The sequence below is a fragment of the Dysidea avara genome, chromosome 9 (genome assembly GCF_963678975.1).
Source record: "Dysidea avara chromosome 9, odDysAvar1.4, whole genome shotgun sequence".
NCBI classification, from domain to species: Eukaryota; Metazoa; Porifera; class Demospongiae; order Dictyoceratida; family Dysideidae; genus Dysidea; species Dysidea avara.
In genome coordinates, this window is record NC_089280.1 from 5,481,755 (window position 1) to 5,500,746 (window position 18,992).

Consider the following 18,992-nt stretch of genomic DNA (forward strand, 5'->3'; position numbering starts at 1 on the left):
TTGTGAGGGAGAGTGTCTAACTGGAGCACATTCACAAAATCACTGTGTAATCAATATCTTAGTCTGTACTGTGTGGAAGGAGATTTAATGAATGCCAAAATTAGCAGAAACAATAGAATTGTTGTTTCCATTATGGACAGCCCTAAGATCACTATGCAAGTAGCAGGAAGATCCACCAACAGTTAGCTACTACTATTAAACTTACTACAGTTGAACATGAGTAGTATATAGTTTTACCAATGCTGCGAGGGATTTTGCTGATATATGCACCCGAAAGCCCGAGGGCTGAGGTGTATATGCGTATCAGCAAACCCAACACAGTCGTGTCATAAGTGGTATAAAGTGATATATATCACTCGGCACACTAACCTGATAGGTAAACCTGTTTGTTTTGTACATTAGTATTTGATGATCGATAGTGGTTTTAATAGTGTGGGATGATTTTTTCATGCGTCATTTTCCTTCTACACACAATGCTATAAAAATTGTAACTGTGGGATCTAGTTTTTAGTTTTACCATTTTGTACTACATTAAGCCTACTAATTAACTTTGGTCAACAGTAAGTAAGTTAACACATCAAGTTAAGTACTTAGAACTACAAGTTATTCACCTATTTAAATCTAGTTGTCCTGTTTGTGTTATTTCTTGGTTTGCTCAATGGCTGACATGTGGTTGGTAGAAATATGCATCCACGCATTGCCCAAACGATAATTTTACTGATCATTCACCTTAGGATATCAACTAGTTGAAACTTAGCAACTACACTGACTGCCTAGCCTAACCTGTAAACCAAAACCCACAATGTAATGCTCCATGTCGCTGAATATAACTGAGTAAAAAGTGTATCGTATTTTTGAACTGCAACACAATTGAAGAGCATGCTCTTTGGAGCATCAATTGTGTCTTCCTTGCAGCTTAGCACCATGAACACAACATGAGACAAAATTATTCACTATCAGTTCTTTGAACTATTCTTAGACTGTAGCCTGACCTCATCGATCAACACTACACACCATATTTGAAGCGCAAGTTACTAGAAGGGCCTAGCCAAAGTACGTTACACATGATGAGTGTTCTAAAAATTTTCTTTATCTTTCTCACATAATTCATTCTTATGTTGTTTATAGTATGTTGTACAATTGTCATGTGTGAGAACATTGCTAGGCGCTTCTAGTAACATGAACTTTAAATATGATGTGTTGATTGATGTGGTCCTATCAATGAGGCTACAGTCTAGGAATAGCTGAAAGGTTTGATAGTGGATAATTATGCCTCATGTAGTGTTCATGGCGCTACGTAAATTGCAAGGAAGACACAATCATCACTCTAAAGAACAGGTACTGTATGTACATCAATTCTGGTGAGTTCTATGTTCAGCTGTAGTATGTTTAACAGTAGTAGCTAACTGGTAGTGAGCCTTCCTGCTACCTTATGTGTGAAAATTTTCACAGTTGCAAACTAAAACAAGATTTTTACGATTTTATTTTCACAGTTCAATGCCAATACTGGATTGTTCATGATTTTATTTTCACAGATCAAGTACTTCAAGTTTATTGTGGTTTTTGTGGTTGCAGAGTTGTCTCGTATTCAAGCTCATGTTACACTGAGATATAACTCATAACTTAAAGCCAGCACTTTGCCAAGCAACATGTTAATTGAGAGTTGAAAGTGATCTCAAGCACCAGCCATGTCCCGCTTTGAAGTGCTTTGCATTTCTGTATTCCCTCTCACAATTCACCATCTCTCCAACTGGGAGATTCCATATACATGGTAGCCCATGCTAATGGTTAAAGTACTGGTCATTGTTGAAGTCATTACACGTTATGATGTTTTCATGGATTTTATTTTTACGGTTGTTGTGTTAACTGCGAAATCTGTGAAAATTATGCACTGTGAAAACTTCTGTGCGTGTGGTACTTGTATAGTGCTAGTGCTCTTGAGCTGTCCATATTCTATGGTAAAAATGATGATTCTACTGTTTCCACCAATACCCATCGTTTCCACCTACGTTAAATACCAGATAGCCTTCATAAGTGAAAAAAAACAAGTGATCCACCAAAATATAAAAAACCCGCAAAATCCTGAAATTTGTTTATCCACGAAAATTTCAGACATCAAAAATTTGTATGTACGCAGTATTTTATGTTATCAACTCTGATTGTAAGTATATATACTCATGGTTGGGGGACGAGCTTTGCAGGGCTCCAGGCTCAGGGACGGGTGGGATGGGATGGTATGGTTTCCTCTCCTTGATAAACTCTCTTTCTCCTCCCCCTTTACAAGCTCCCTTCCCCTTATATTTTTAGACAACAGTTAAGATACAATAGCTGAGACATGTCCTGAAAATGCACCCCTCTAGATGCAGGAGGCTATCATTGATTAAGTATGTACCAGTATACAATATAACCAAACAGGACTACTGGTACTGCTATTGTTGTAGTTATCTTCAATGTCATATATGTACATGTAAATAGTGAGATCATGAGTTAGTTACTAGGCATGTAATTGTACTATGTTATTAATCATGTCTGAGAACACACTAAATACACTAGAAGTTATAACTGATTTAGTATTTGTGACCTGCTGAGCAAAAACCTGACTTGTTTGCATTGATAAATGCCATTGAAATACATTGGGTAAAAACGCGTGCTACATAAATAATTTTATGTAACATTTTAATCACTTCTGTAAACAATGAAAGAAGACTCGAATCGAATAATCTGATATAGTAGTGGATTCACCTCTTCATGGAGAGTAAGAGTATCTTTGTTTTGTTTCTGTACCATGGAGCAAACGTGAGTTACATATGTTTGTTAATGTTGTGGTAAGATGTAACTTTATCGTCGCCATTTTTAAGCTTGAACGGCCTTCTTGCTTGATAGCATAGGTGTGTTTAAGTCAAAACCTATACCTTGATTAATAAAATTGCACAAGCCAGTTCCGTAGCCCATTGCACTCGAGAGATATGTAGTGCAATATGAGATATCATGAGTTAGTTCCGTAGCCCATTGCACCCAGTTCATGATGAATAAAATTGCACAAGCCAACTCCGTAGCCCATTGCACTCGAGAGATATGATTGATTAAACGGGCGCCTGTAATTTTTTTTTCCTGTACAAGCACTGTACAAATCGATTGTTTTGCTTTTCTTCTTGTCTATCACTATAACTCCAAAGCCACTTACCAGAAATGGCTGAAACTTAAACAGTCCATTGGTTTTTCCCTCTAGACAACAAAAATGTCATAAAACGAATTCAAGGAACATGCAAACAAGTTGGGCTTTCGCTCAGCGGGTCACATTTCTGTAATGTGAGTTTGAATTACACTCACTCATTCTATGCACTACTACTGGTTATTGCCTGGTAACTTGAGTATGTTGGAATTGGTCTTTCAAGCAGTTAACATATGGAATTTTGCCCTAGTACCCTATGAAAGTGTGTTTTGTGGACAATTACAGTAAGCTGTTTCAAATACACAGGTACGGAAAGATAAACATAGATATAAACAAACAATAGAAACACACACAAGTTTTTCAGATGAAAACCAGGTGCATACCCAAAGCCAATCTGAGACTGGCTGTGGGCAAGTGTCTGGCTTAAATAAATAAGGACATCAACCAGATTGCTGAAGAGCATGTGACCTGCCAGGATAATCAGAAGACAAAAGGGTTCTGTAAACTTTGATTAAAGGGTGGTGTTATACGTTGTGCCTCAATACACTGTAAAAGTTCAGGCATTTATTTCCTATGGACCAGTAATTTAAACGAGCCTGGTGTACGTTGAGGCCCAGGTGTTTATTTCTTAGAGAGCAGAAGGCAGAAAATGATTGTAGACAAATTGGTTCTGAGAGTGTACAATTGACTGACCATTTGGAATCTTTACTAGTACCAATAAAATACAAGGTAAAGTGTGTATCCATTATACTGTATAGACTCTTGTATAGCACGTTACTCTGGCGTATAGCCTAGTTTTTAGCACCCCGGCTTTTAAATGGACCAAAGGCATGTATGCTATAGTGTGGGATTATCGAATCATGGTAACACTTGATGGCTTCAGGCTGTCACAAGGATCATCTGTAATTCTGTAGTGACTGGATTGATTTCAGAGGTGCTTATCATGATGTTATTTGCTTGCAACATTTATGTGTAATGCATTGATTTAGCAGTCATGAAATAAACTAATGTAAGAAATTTTGTATTTGAGTATTATAAATCCCTTTTTCTGATCAAAGAATAAAAAAGTAGTGAAAAAAGCTATACATGTACCTATAGATATACTATTGAACAGATTTAATACCTAATTCAGTCTATAAAGGCATGTAACACTTTCACACCTCAGATCAAAGGAGCTGCCCAGGCTGCATTTCGTATGAAGCCCAGCTGGCCAGGCTACATAAGAAATGTAACCGGCTACAACTGGGCAGTGATTATATAGATGTTAAGGCCGAGATCGATTGTGGGGGGATCGATTATACTCACGTGATTAGGATGCACAACTTGGGTTTCACTTTCAAACCACTCAGGTGGAGAGCGTTTTGTTATCCTTGCCATCCTACGAGTTGAAAAATGTTGGCCTAAGGTGAGAACTAGTGCTATAGCTTATTCACCAATCGTTTCCGAATACGGACACTCCCCATCATAAAGCTACCACTCTGCATAGAGTAACCACTCTACAAGCAAGCTTACCTATCTAGGCCTTTAGTGAACTTTGTAATTTTCCCATAAATAATTCAATAGCACTGATTAAAACATTAAACTCGTGTAACTGAAATTCTCCGTGATATCTCTAGGATATGTCCGTTCATTGTAACCAAACGTAACCAGAATGTACTAGCTGCTGACCCATAATCTAAAATTTTAGGTATGCATATATAATACATCCAGTGGCTGCACTCATATTGGCTTGGGTGATTAATCGTCCTGTACAGGCTATCAGCCTGATAAGTATTACATACACGGGGCATTCAGGCTTTGCCTGATATGTAGGCATACATATCAGACAAAGCCCTCATGCCCGTGTTACAACTATTACATAGACAACCTCTCTTTGTTTTACTATGTTTTTGATATTCCACACTTTTTTATTCATTGATCCCTAATCCAACTTAAAAATTTCTTTTTTTCCTTCTACTTGTCTGTTTACCTTTTTAATAACATACTTATGACTAATGAACCCATAGACCCACAGATACCGCATCAAAAGAAAGAATGGTGTCGGGCATGCCATAAAATTAATCTTGCATCTGAAAATGCCCCCCAGTAGTCAATTACTGATAAGTGCAGTGGCCATTATGCTTTGTCTTCAGCTATGTTCTGCTCATTACACAGCAATACAAACATAGCACAATACAACAAGTGCCTCTGTAGTCACCATGGAAAATACAGTGTAATAGCTACCACCACAGCTAGGGAAGCCATATTGCGCTACAGCAAATTGACACCTTGTGTTGTCAGTGAAAAGAACTGGGATACAAAGGAGGACAAAGGTAAGTCCGTGATGTGTGTATTGTACGTACTGCGGTTTGCAAAAAGGCACGTCTCGGTATGAAACAACGTCGGACAGTGAAAAAATCAAGCCCATAGCTGTATGCATTGTCGAGTTATGCTTGGCTGAAGGCATCAGTTAGTTAGTTACAGTTAGTCAGGTAGTAGAAAATTCTATTAAATAGGAAAAGTTTAAAGTTCCATTGAAACTTGTTGGAGTTAGTCTGAAGGCATTTTTGGGCTTGACCAATGCTGCTCAGGTCTGTATGATATGGGAATTAAATGTCCAAATACAAATTTAAAAAAATAAATACACACCAGGTAAGTCAATACTACAATACTGCGTTGTGGTATTTTCATTACTATTGGTCATCTTATAGTAATTGCGCCATCGACCAGTACTAGTGTGTACATGTGATACACATCAGTAGTTGTGTATATTAGGAATCATGGAGATTTGCACTTTATCACAAAGAAAGAAAAGCATTGACCAGAATCCTTTGATAGGCTATTGATATAGTACATAATCATAGCCACAATATAGTGGGTTCATAATAGGGATCACTCATGTGTTTTGTTTCACAAGCATAGTGAAATTTACAATGACAATCCCGGGATAAAAAGTAGCAAGGCTTGCTTGCTGAACACTTTGTAACAAAGTCTTCAGCATAGATTAAACTGTTTAGTAGAACAGATTTCATTAGCAACAAGCAGCCCACACCAGCAAACCCAACACTAAGCATAATCTTTCGTAGCTTTGCGTGTCCAGTTTAGGCTGTTTTTAAATCAAAACATCAGTCATAGGCTTTCATATTGATCCATTTCACTTTTATTCTGTGATTACTGTACATGGGCTATTAAAATACTCTAATAAAGCAGTCAGGCTGAGCATGCACTAAATTTACAGCTATTTAATTTAGTTCCTATTAAGAGACTCTGTACACATTGCAATCCAGTCAGTTTCTTGTGTTTGTACTAGTGTTGTTTTAGTTAACCATAACTAAAACTAAAAGTGTAAGGTAAATATGTATTAGTTAACTAAAACAATGCAAATCCGTAGTATAACTAAAACTAAATCTAAAACTAAGAAAGATAACTATAACTAAAACCAAAAGATTTTCTTATGCACGACTAAAACTATAACTAAAACTAAAACAACGAAGACAATATAACCATAACTAAATCTATAACTAAAATGAATTCAGAAGAATTACTATAACTAAAACTAAAATGAATTCAGAAGAATTACTATAACTAAAACTAAAATTATTGAAGAAACTAGCTATGACTGTAACTAAAACTTAAGACTCTATTTAGGCTGTTTTGGGTGGGTAATAAATCTCATATACTCCACCTTGTTTTCTAATATACTCCACGCCTTCAGGCACAATATAGCATATGCTCAAAATCTAGGTTTATCCAATTGCTATGCATTGTTCACGTGCAGTGATTTAACGAGCGCTATTATTTTGTCACGTGAGGACGCATAGTTGCCATGGCGCTAGTATTATCACAAGAAAACCAGCCGCTTTCGCCAAGCCTACAGCAGAAACAGCCATGGATGAGGTAAGTAATCTGAGTGTAATGTGAAATAGAGTCTAAAGCAGTTATACGGGCACAATGTGGAGTCTATGAAATTTATAAACCCTCAGGCCCTTAGTAGCGCCCTCACTTCGCTCGTGTGCTACAGCCCGGGCCTTCGGGTTTATAAATTTCATAGACTCCACATTGTGCCCATATAACTATTATTAAAACTCTTTACTAAAACAACGCCATGTTGCTCAGATCGCTGCACGTATAAATTCACGCATGTTCTACAGGAGGAACGAAGCACAGAATGAAACTATACAGCTACGCATACGTATGTAGCACCCAAACATCAATATATGCTATAGTTTGTGACCTGATGGTGGTTTAGTTAACTGTAGCTAAAACTAAAAGTATTTTTAGTAAGGCAAATATGTATTAGTAAACTGAAACTAAAATTATAACTAAAATACAACAGATTGTTTTACTAAATCTAAAACTAAAAAGAATCAGAAAAGATTACTAAAACTATAATTAAAACTAATAGATTTTCTTACGTACAACTAAAACTATAACATTTTTATAAATGTTACTATAACTAAAAAAATTTCACATTTTTAACTAAAACTAAAACTAAAACAACACAGAGAATATAACCATAACTAAATCAATAACTAAAAGGAATTAAGAAAAATTACTATAACTAAAACTAAAAGTCCTTACTAAAACAACACTAGTTTGTACCAAAAGTTTGACTGTACGCATGTATAGAAAGCAAATTGTTCAATAAAACAAATTACGAGTCAATAATGAATTAATAAAATGTACACAAATTAGATGAATAAAGAAATTAACAATTTTTAAAGGAGAATAGGGATCACTGAAGAAGGCCACGAAGCAAGAAGGATCACCATGGTGATAATGTAAAACACAAATCAATATTTTGACTCAGTTAACTTAAAAGGATGAATGAATTGTATTATGTAATTTACACTTCTTAACGGAGTGTCCAAATAAGGATGTGCGTTTTACATTACCACACCAGTGATCCATCTTGTTTTGTGGCTTTTTCTCTTCCCATTTAAAATTTTACAAGTTTCCTGGAAGTCATAGCAACTAACTGTAATATGATGTCATCATAATGTACTCTATGAGTCAATGTTATGTGGATGTGATTTAGTGTACAATGAGGAACCTTCCTTAAACCACTTCTTATAATATACATATGATCTTCCTATGGCTAATAAATTCCAACTTAGTCAACCAGGCTTCTCTTCTTATACAAGTCCCACAGTATCTAAGACTCCTTTTTGTGTAATAATTTCTATCAGGTGTCATCTGAAGGTATAACATGATACCCTTACAAGGATTACCATGACAGCTTTCATGACCTTGTCAATAAGACCACCTTATTATTGAGGCCAATTTTTTTGATGGCTCTATTAATAAGGTTTCACTGTGTGTGCGTACGTATTTGACTAAATACTGAGACCATTTCATCATGTTCTCACTGATTTCCCTTAAATTATTTTTCAAAATAATGCCGGCACTGTGAGTTTATTATATAATTATTTGGTACATGTTATTGTTGCTATATTTCTCATCCTTTCTTTGTTACAATTAGTACATTAACAAACATTAACTACAAATGTTGAGTAGACATAAATTAAACATCAACCCACTAGTGTTTACATGACATACAGTAGTAATCCTGAAGCCATGTAGTACCATCTTTGCCTCTCTCAGGTGTCACTGGGTCGGGTCAGTAACTCCATTAACATCTGTGGTTTGAAGTCTATTGCGTAGCACTTTTCGTCTGTCTTGGGAGTGACTTTATCATTATACGCAATCCACTTAACTGCAACCTTCCTGCATATTGGTATTTTTTTGATTTCCCATTTTGGTAGTGTCTTATAAACACAAATTAAAGCAAGACGAGTTTTAATCAGTTTAATTGCACACCCTTGTAGTCTCAATAAACTCACGCCACATATTGTGTATGTACATGTATACATTACAGACGTACATACACATATGTATGTATGTATGTATACTATTGTGACGCAATACCATGCAAACATTTGCACTGATGAGTTAATGGTTTACGGTCTCAACAGGTCATGACAATGGAAATAATAAATTGTAAGTGATGGGACATGAGACATACGTATATCAGTCTTAGTAGTATTGTATTAGTACAGTTGACTGGCTGTAGATATATACGTATGTAGGTAGATAAACACACTTCCCCATACAGTACATACAAAGTGCAAAGATACTTACTACATGTATCTACATGTATACTAAACACACAACCGCACACACACATACACAAACAGAGTTCTGATGAGATCCCTACAAGTCCATCATAATGAACATTAATTGGATATTAAGAAACTCAAAAACTTTCACACACTCACTGAATAGGTCAAGCTAATTTGTCTTAAATACAAACTCTTATTCTAGCAATTGTTTTTCTTTACAATCTGATTGTCAAGTGTTCATTCAATGGTTTCTATGTACCAGGGTAATATTATTATAATCAATGACCAGTTGGTAACTGATACTACAAACATACCCATCAGGTAGAGGAAGTAGATGAAGTGATAGGACATGATAAAGATACTACACCCATCACACATCTATACACCTCATGATCTGATTAGTAGTCAGATTGTGTTATGACCAGTTATATGTACACATGTATAGCATTGTACAACATGTATGTACTAACAGACGTTTTGTTAAAAAGTTAGAGTCTGAGTCCATCCTGGACATCTACTGGTCCACCAGTATTATACCACTGGACCAATCACTTCAAGTTTGAAGTGTACCAACCGTAAAACTGAACCAGTCCTGAAATCATGATAGGTTTGGCTTAATTTGGGAAAATAAATAGTGTGCCTGTCTGTACCCGTATGAGCTTACAGTTAGCCTTAGGTTTAATACGCTAGGTAATTAATATGGTCAAACTAATTCTGTGTCACAACATAACTGATTTTCACATGTACAACTACCTACCTATCTACCTATATGATACAAGTATAAGAAATATTAGGAATTTTAAGTTTGATTAGGGATCATGGAAAAAAGTTGGGAAACAAGGGAGGTCACAGATACACTAGTGAACATTAAATCCCTAATTCAGTCTATACCCATGGCTGAATTAGGGATTAAATGTTCACTGCAGGTATAGGCTACGTCCCTTGTTCCCAACTTTTTTTTCCCTATGATCCCTAATCAAACTTAAAATTCCTAATTTTTTTCTTATACTTGTTTGTTTACATTTTTTGTAACATTATTATGACTGGTGAATCCGTGCATATCACATCAAAAGAAAGGATGGTGTCAGAGATAAGGCTTTTGTCTGAACATGCACCCTGCTTATCAACTACTGACTCAAAAGTGAAGTGTCCATTGCGCTTCACTTTCAGCTATGTTCAGCCCATTATACAGTACTACAAACGAAGAACAGTAGAGAAGTGCCTCTGCAATCAATCCAATCACCACGAAAAATATGGACGATTCACAAGCCCCAACCATCAATTACAGTGGAGTGGTCACCATGGAAAGTATGGATGATTCCCGTAAACATAGGGAAGCCATGCATCACGCTACCACGAATCAATACCTTAAGCTTTCAGCAAAAAGAAATGGGACACAAAGGAGGACAAAGGTAGTCCATGATGCATGTATTTTATGTATTGCAATATGCCAAAAGGCATGTCTTGGGACGAAGTGACATCAAATAGTGAAAAACTCAAGCCCATAGACTTAGCCGTTATCGAGTTACGCTTGCCTGAAGGTATCAGGCAGGCAGCCAGGCAGGCAGCCAGGCAGGCAGCCAGGCAGGCAGTTAGTAGAAAATTCCATTGAATAATTTTTTTAAATTTTGTAGCAATTTATTAGAAGCATTTAGGATTGTACTGAAGGCACTTTTGGGCTTGGTTATACCTAACCAATACTGCCAAGGTGCCAGGATGGAGTTGTGAAGCTGGTTTTTGGGTGATATTTTTGGCCAGAAAACCCCAAACCTCCATGATTCCTAATATATAGTACTACCATACTGTATGATTTGTGCACATATGCTTTGGCTAGCAAATTTCAGTATGAAAGTACAGTAAGCAAACCCTAGTAGATGTTTGTCTATTTGTTAGTGGGATATATTGAAAAATTATGAATATCGCGATAATTTTTGGTATTGTTATTGTATTGTATTGTATTTCGATATTAAAATTGCTGATTTCAATATTTATCAAAATGTTTTGCATTAAAGCTACAGCCTTTTGGTGTGTGTTGTGTGTGTGCAATCATGCTAGAAATGAGGGCCAGTTCTACATCATTTTTAAAAGCTTATCTACTAGTTTCCTAGACTTGTTACTGGTAGGTTTTAGGGTCATTTCATGTTTTTCTATGGTTTGTAACTATTGTTATATCCATCCCATAAACAACTCCTTAGCTAAAAGCACTGCATATACATGTAGCTTCATGTTAAATGTGATTTGCTGCATTCGTAAGACAGTATCATTAATGGTATTTTTTTATTTTGTAAGCAATATATCACGATACATCACAAACTCGGTATATCATATGTGTAAAAACAAGTTGATGTTGTGCTAATTCTAAAAACCAGGCACCATGCAGCTAGCTACATAACTCATCTGGAATTAACCATAGATAGTATATGCTACTTATACTAAATTATGTATTAACCAACTATGTACTACTATTTTACAATAGGGTAGTTTTGGGTTGTGCAATAATATTATTAGCTAATTTTCGTATTTCATAATTCATGAAATTTCTGTAATTCATTCAATTACGTTGCTATGCACTGCTAAGGAAGCGCTTGTTAAACAAACCGCATTTACCTATATTATGCACAGAAGTATCTTCTAAACTGTTTTATAGTTTGATAGGTACACACACAACACGTTTTTTACAAAAACAATTTCAGTAAACCAGGCACGCGCCCACAGCCGGTTTGTTTAATAACCTTAATACAATTATCATCTCATGCTTTTATTGCGATAGCAATGATATATCATTATAATTCCCAACCCTAGTAGGTTTTGGTAAAAATTTTGTATTTAATAAATATCATCCACCCACACAATTAGTCCACTCATACAATTAATACGTATCGAAATTGAATTGAATATTTTACTGATTATTGTATCAATATTGTATTAATCAAAATCACATGCTGCACAGCACTACTTATTGTGTAGTTGTGCTTGCTAGTCAGCTGAGTTCTGGTTCAGTATCAGTTACTGCATCACACCATAATGTTCTCCTCATGTTGTGATACTGAATATATTGTGCATAATAAAAATCATCCACTGACATTCTACACAAAGGGTACATGTTTGTGAGTTGAGTCCCAAACTGACAGTCACAAAACGTAGGTAGGAAAGATAAGCCAAAAATATAACAGAAACTACCCACACACTAGCTACATATGTTCGGGATGTGCAATGGGATGGTCGTATTAAAGAATTGGCTGCTAAGTGAGGTGTCACAAGCACCACCATCATAACAGTTCATCATTAATTGTCGCTTTGTAACATAACATTTTGTATTTTCAACATACAACGTATATATGATAGTGTTTATTGTTAAAAAGTGGTACGTAGTGTTGGCCAAATAATATATTACATCTCACTTGAGCTGTCACATCTTATTATGATGAGTAGTACGTGATCACAAAGAGCCACACCTAATTATGAGTTAGTATAGTGGTTGTTGTCATAACAACAATTTGTATATTCCCAATTGGGAGAGGTTGAGTAAGTCTTTCTACTTCATGTTTGTATTAAGGGTTACTAACAACTGATTTAATATATTCCCTAATGGGAGAGGCAAATTATTGTGGTGATGTATGTTTATAAATAACACTAATTTGTAACTTTACAACAGTGTTAAAATTTAGTGTTCACAGCCAACACAAGTTGTCCAATCCTGAGCAATGCCTAAGTGGGAATGTGTACCTGCAGAAATTTAATATACATAACTCCTACATATGTGTACCATAATTCTTGTCGAATTATATGTAACATTATATTTGCATAAATACATACGGTACCACTCAAATGTATTGTCGTCTCGCAAGAGTGCAAGCAATTTTAAAAATGAGTTAATTAAAGGGCGTGGCACCTGTTTCGCTCACGAGTACTCATCCTGTTTTGTTTGGGATAATTGCTCACAAGCAAAACAGGTGCCACGCCCTTTAATTAGCTTGTTTTTAATCACTCACACTTGCACGAGATGACATTACATTTGAGTGGTACCATATCATAAGTCCAGTGTTAACCATCACTCGTGATTTTGAACTCTGTATAATTCACCCCCAGGTGATGAAGACCAGGTTGGCACTGGGTAGTACAGGCCAGTACAGAGGGATGGCTCACTGTATGAAAAGTGTGGTGAAGTCTGAAGGTCCCCTAGCATTATATAGAGGAATATTGCCCAGTCTGATAGGCATCATCCCTTATGCTGGAATTGATCTTGCCATTTATGAAGTAAGTAATATGTACTGTTTGGTACTTAGTGTGTAGTGCAGTGTGTGTGTGTGTGTGTGTGTGTGTGTGTGTGTTGTGCGTGTGTGAGTGAGATGAAGCAGCATAGCCAAGTGGCTAGAGTATCGGCTTGGTAATTAAAAGGTTCCAGGTTCGATGCCCAGTTATGCCAAATTGGTGTTCTTGGTTCCTTGAGCAAGAAACTTTGCTCACGTTGCTCCAGTCTACCTAGCGTTTACATGGGGACCTGGTGGTTTTGTCAACTGGGGAAGCAGCCCACCCAGCTGTAACATCAATGAGTACCTGCCTGACCGCCCGCCCAGCCGCTTGTCTGCCTGACAAGTGTAACTCGATAAGGGCTAAGGTATCGGGCTTGATTTCTTTACTGTTCGACATCACTTCAGCCTGACAAGTGCCTTTTGGCATACCCCAATGAACTTTAATTTTGTCCTCCCTTGTGTCCCATTTCATTTTTTTGCTGACAGCCCAAGGTGTTGATTCATGGTAGCATGATAGCTTCCCAACATTTGTAAACCGGAATTATCCTCTCTTTTTTTGATTGATTACAGAGGTGCTTCTCCTACTGTTCTTTGTTTGTAACGCTGTGTAACAGGCTGAACATGGCTGAAAGCGAAACGTGATGGCCACTTCACTCTCGAGTCAGCAATTGATAGTTAGGGCATGTGAATTGTCCGTATTTAAGTAAACAAACAAGTATAAGGAAAAATAGAATTTTAAATTTAATTAGGGATCATAGAAAAAAAAGTAGGAAACAAGGGAGGTCGCCTACACCTGCAAGTGTACTAGTAAATATTTAATTCCTAATTCAGTCATGGGAAGTAGGGATTAAATTAGGGCTGGGATGAAGCTTTGAATGTTTTGTGGGTTCGAAGGTTAAGTAAACTTCAAATTATAAAACTTTTCTTCAAAACTTCATAATGTACTATAGCCTACAAAAGAATTACGAATAAATGTCATTTTCTGTATAGCTACCATAGTTGTAGCCTAAAACACATTATAAAGTGATGGTAGATAATACATAGAAAATGTCATTTTAGCCATTAGTTTGTGTTTGCCTTTGCATCATTGCAGTATAGTGGACACGTCCATTTGCAATCGATCTATCGTGTCATTAAGAACTGCTGCTATGCATTTTCCAAATGCTTGCAAACTTATTAGAAGGATAAAACTTATGAAGGATAAAACTTATGAAGGATAAAACTTATGAAGGATAAAACTTATGAAGGATAAAACTTATGAAGGATAAAACTTATGAAGGATACAAGAAAACTTGTAACTCATATAGCTAACACCGGAGCTTCAAATGTTCTAACCTTTTATTAGACCCTTTTTGTGGTGAATTTGGTGGATTTTGGAGGTGTCTAAGTTACTTAGACCCTTTTCATGTTTACTTAGACCCTTTCATGTTTACTTAGACCCTTTTCATGTTTATTACGCGCACCCGGACTGGTAGCGTTGGCAACGCATCGCCACCTGAAAATTAATTTTAAACCCGTAACTGTTGTTACGGGTGGAGTAATGGCTTGTTTCTACTTATGAACGCTACATTTCTCTGTCACAAGCAGCTGTCAACAATGTTAAGGTACAACAACTACATAAAGGGTCTAAATAACTTAGACTTCAGACCACAGGGGTCCAAGTAATTTAGTAACCCTCAGGCCCTGTAGTAGCGCCTTCGCTTCGCTCAGGCGCCACGACACAGGGCCATCGGGTTACTAAATTACTTAGACCCCTGTGGTCTGAAGTCTAACTATTACTTAGCGAATGTTCGAAGGTAAATTTCAAGCTTCATCCCAGCCCTAGATTACGTAAATATCCGCTAGTATATATCTACAGGTGTATGCAACCTCCCTTGTTTCACTCCTCTTTTTTATGATCCCAAATTGAACTTAAAATTCCAAATTTTTCCTTATGCTTGCAGGGCTCAACCCAGAATATTAAGCTAGGGGGGGGGCAAAGTAAGCTGCTTTGGATTCTAGGGGGGTCTGGGGGCAGCTTCCCTAGGAAAATTTTGAAAAATTAGGTGTAATTATACTCAGTTTTGGTAAAATTTTACTGTGATGCCATTGAATATTGACCATTTGAGTATACAACTTTGGGATCAATTAAACCTTTTCTATTTCTCAAGGATTTAAGTATAAACCTGGGGGGGGGGGGGCATGTCCCCTCCCCCTAGATTAACCCCTGACTTGTAATATTATATAACATGTGTTTGTCCTATAATTAGGATGGGTGATTATAAGTTTGGACTATTCATTTTTGCAACAACTCTGGACTTCAGTAATGGCCACCTATATAGAACGTCATCTCTCTACACAGAAAACTTTATAATATTTAAGAAATTTACTGACCAACCTTTTCTGGCCATAGTTTAGACATTATAATGTGTACATTCATAATTTTGTAATGATTAATGCATGGTTTAATTTGTTTGTATGTGTGTGTGTGTTGTGTATGTGTGTTATGTGTGTGTAGTAGTAGTAGTAGTAGTAGTAGTAGTAGTAGTAGTAGTAGTAGTAGTAGTAGTAGTAGTAGTAGTAGTAGTAGTAGTAGTAGTAGTAGTAGTAGTAGTAGTAGTAGTAGTATTAGCATAGCCAAGTGGCTAGAGCATTGGCATGGTAATCGAAAGGTTCCAAGTTCAGTGCCCAGTTATGTCAAATTGGTATTGTTGTTCCTTGAGCAAGAAACTTTACTCACATTGCTCCAGTCTACCGAGTTGTACATATGTACATGTATAATGGGGACCTGGTGGCCTTTGTCAACTGGGAAAGCAGCCGACCCAGCTATAACAATAACATCAATGAGTACCTGGTGTTTACTGGGGAAGCAAATACTCAACTGTCCTTCTCTTGCTTGGGGTCGGCATGGAACTTCAGGTTCCATGACCTCTCTCCATGAGTCCTGGACAGTACCCCTGTGGGTTTACTAGTCTTACCCCAGGAGGATTTGCCTGCACAAGACTCAAGTGCCTAAGTGGTGCGCAGGCATCCCGGTGCTGGTTTTCTCAGTAGAAATAACTGTGTTTCACATGGGTGCTGGAGGCTTTGCTTGTGTACGTGCGTGCGTGCATGCGTGCGTGCATGCGTGTGGGCCTGTGCACATTTCTTACACCAAAGAATAAGTATCAGTAGAGAACTTATTGAGTGGTTTCTTTAAAGATGCATATAAGTATGTATCTCTGACAGGCCCTGACTAGCTATCCTCTTAGAACAATGACGGTAACCCTAATATGTGTAAATTTAGTCGTTTTAAAACTAAAACAACTTTCCTTTGTCAATCCTTTAAAGGTGTTACAAAGCATACAATATCCAGTGTGTTAATACCTGTGTATTGACTATTATATGCTCCCAGTATGGACATTTGCTTTGGAGATCAAATACACTACAGGTGTTCATAAAATCCTATAGTTACCAATGACACTGTTATTAATGCTATTGGAAGCCACTGAACATTTTGGTAATACCCTTCCTTGATGGCTTAAACTATAATAGTTTAACTCTTTGTTTCTCATGAGACTAGCTGACTGTTGTTTGGTTTCAGTTTACCTTTAACATGTAAACATTTCACAATGTCATTACTTACCTAAACTTGTGCACACTACCAGGGAAAATGTTGTATGGCCTAACTGTGTGTGTGGTCAGTAGATGACAGTTTGTGTTCTTCTCTACAAGCTCTGGTTAACAGCATCAACATAGTGAATAAGTTTTCTGGTGTGAAAGAAAATTAGACACCATCTTGTCGATATAAATTTTATCTTTGTACATATGTTTTACACATACATTTGTATGGACATTGTTGTGAACCATGTGTATGTATAATATCCAGCCATCATACATCAGAAATAGTGTATTAACTGTCAATTTGATAAGGAAAATGAGCGCACAACTTGGAATCTTAATAATCATGGGATGTGCAATGTAAAGGTTATTATCATTTCCTTTATTTGGGATATTTTAACCATTTGGGATTTAGTGGGAATGACTCTTTTAAAAACCATGACCTCATCAAACAGTGATATGTGATTCTGGAGGAAGACAATGTTAAGATGTTTATTTTCCCATTGTTCTATGGGTCTGTATCCCATGACCTCTTGGATTATATCATCTAATATTTAATTAGTTCTAAACTACTTAATGAATCATTATGGCTTCCCATATCAACTGTACAAATGTATGCTCTAAGGGGTAGTTGGAAAGGCGAATACGATCGGACGTGGAAATGAACACAGACATTTTCAAAAAGCACTTTTACATTTTATTTTCATACCTAACGTTGTTTTTATAGCAGTCTTCGCTTCCAGACCCGGGCGTCGATCTTGTCATAGCATTATAAGAGCACGTATGAAGGACTAGACCAGCACTCCACAGAATGCCAAAGACCATATAGTGTTGTACACATGCTCTAAAGTCTAATACAGAGTTACATAATTGTAGAGATTAGCTTGTATGCCCCATGCAATTTAACTTAGGCCAAATCCACAATCTTACGTCTTTTAGTATAAGGCGCAGGCGCTTATACCAAGCGTTGAAGGTTTCAAGGACCTGGCCTATGAGATTAGGTTGGGACATTCCGGCTTAATCTCTATGACACTGAATTAGATTTCTAGAGCACGTGTACAACACTATATGGTCTTTAGAATGCTAGTCTATCCTTTGCACGTGTGCTTATGTATGGATAAGCACTATGATAAGATCGACACATGGGTCTGGAAGCAAATGCTGCTGTAAAAACAACGTTAGGTATGAAAAATAACTGTTTTGTAAATGTAAAAGTATATATTTTAAATGTTCATGTCCGTGTCCATGTCCGACCATATCCGCCTTTTCCAACTACCCATGCTCTAAGTACTGTATAAGCAGAAAATTTGACAGGGAATTAAAAGTTTAGCGGTTGACAAATTTTCACTGAAATTGTCAAATTTGAACGCACTAAATATAAGAGATCGAACGGATACATGGAGAAGACCAGTTAACCTACGCAGCTTATTCTGACAAAGATGTAGCCAACACTGGAAAATAGCTAGCTACTGAGCATGGTCCCCACAGCTGCAGCGAGACAGTTCTCCGAACTTTGATTTTTCGTGCTATGCACACATCATTGACTTACCTTTGTCCTCCTTTGTGTCCCTTTTCTTTCCACTGACAGTGTAAGGTGTTGGTTAGTGGTAGCACTTTATGGCTTACATCTGCTTATATATGTACTGTCATGTTTATAATGGGAACCGTCTGTATTCTTTGTAGTGATTGATAGCAAAAATGCTATTTGCAATCCAGTTTACCAAGTTTTTGAAAATGCAAAGTGTCATGCGTGTATGAGCATGTACGTCTGCAGTGGTTTAAGTGAATGTGGCAGAGTCGTCTACACACAGGAGCTTGAGCATGTCCACACATACAACTCAACATCCACTAGTATGTTAGACAATAACTGTGCCTACAGAAACAGTA

The 18,992-nt window shown here is 36.9% G+C and overlaps 1 protein-coding gene across 1 annotated transcript in view; it reads left to right on the forward strand.

Moving 5' to 3' along the window:
• LOC136266911 (mitochondrial adenyl nucleotide antiporter SLC25A23-like) overlaps window positions 1–18,992 on the forward strand; it is a 49,359-nt gene that overhangs the window by 17,540 nt on the left and 12,827 nt on the right. The window contains exon 8 of the mRNA XM_066061956.1: window positions 13,363–13,530. Within this exon, the coding sequence (XP_065918028.1) occupies window positions 13,363–13,530 (168 nt within the window). The remainder of the gene's footprint in view (window positions 1–13,362; window positions 13,531–18,992) is intronic.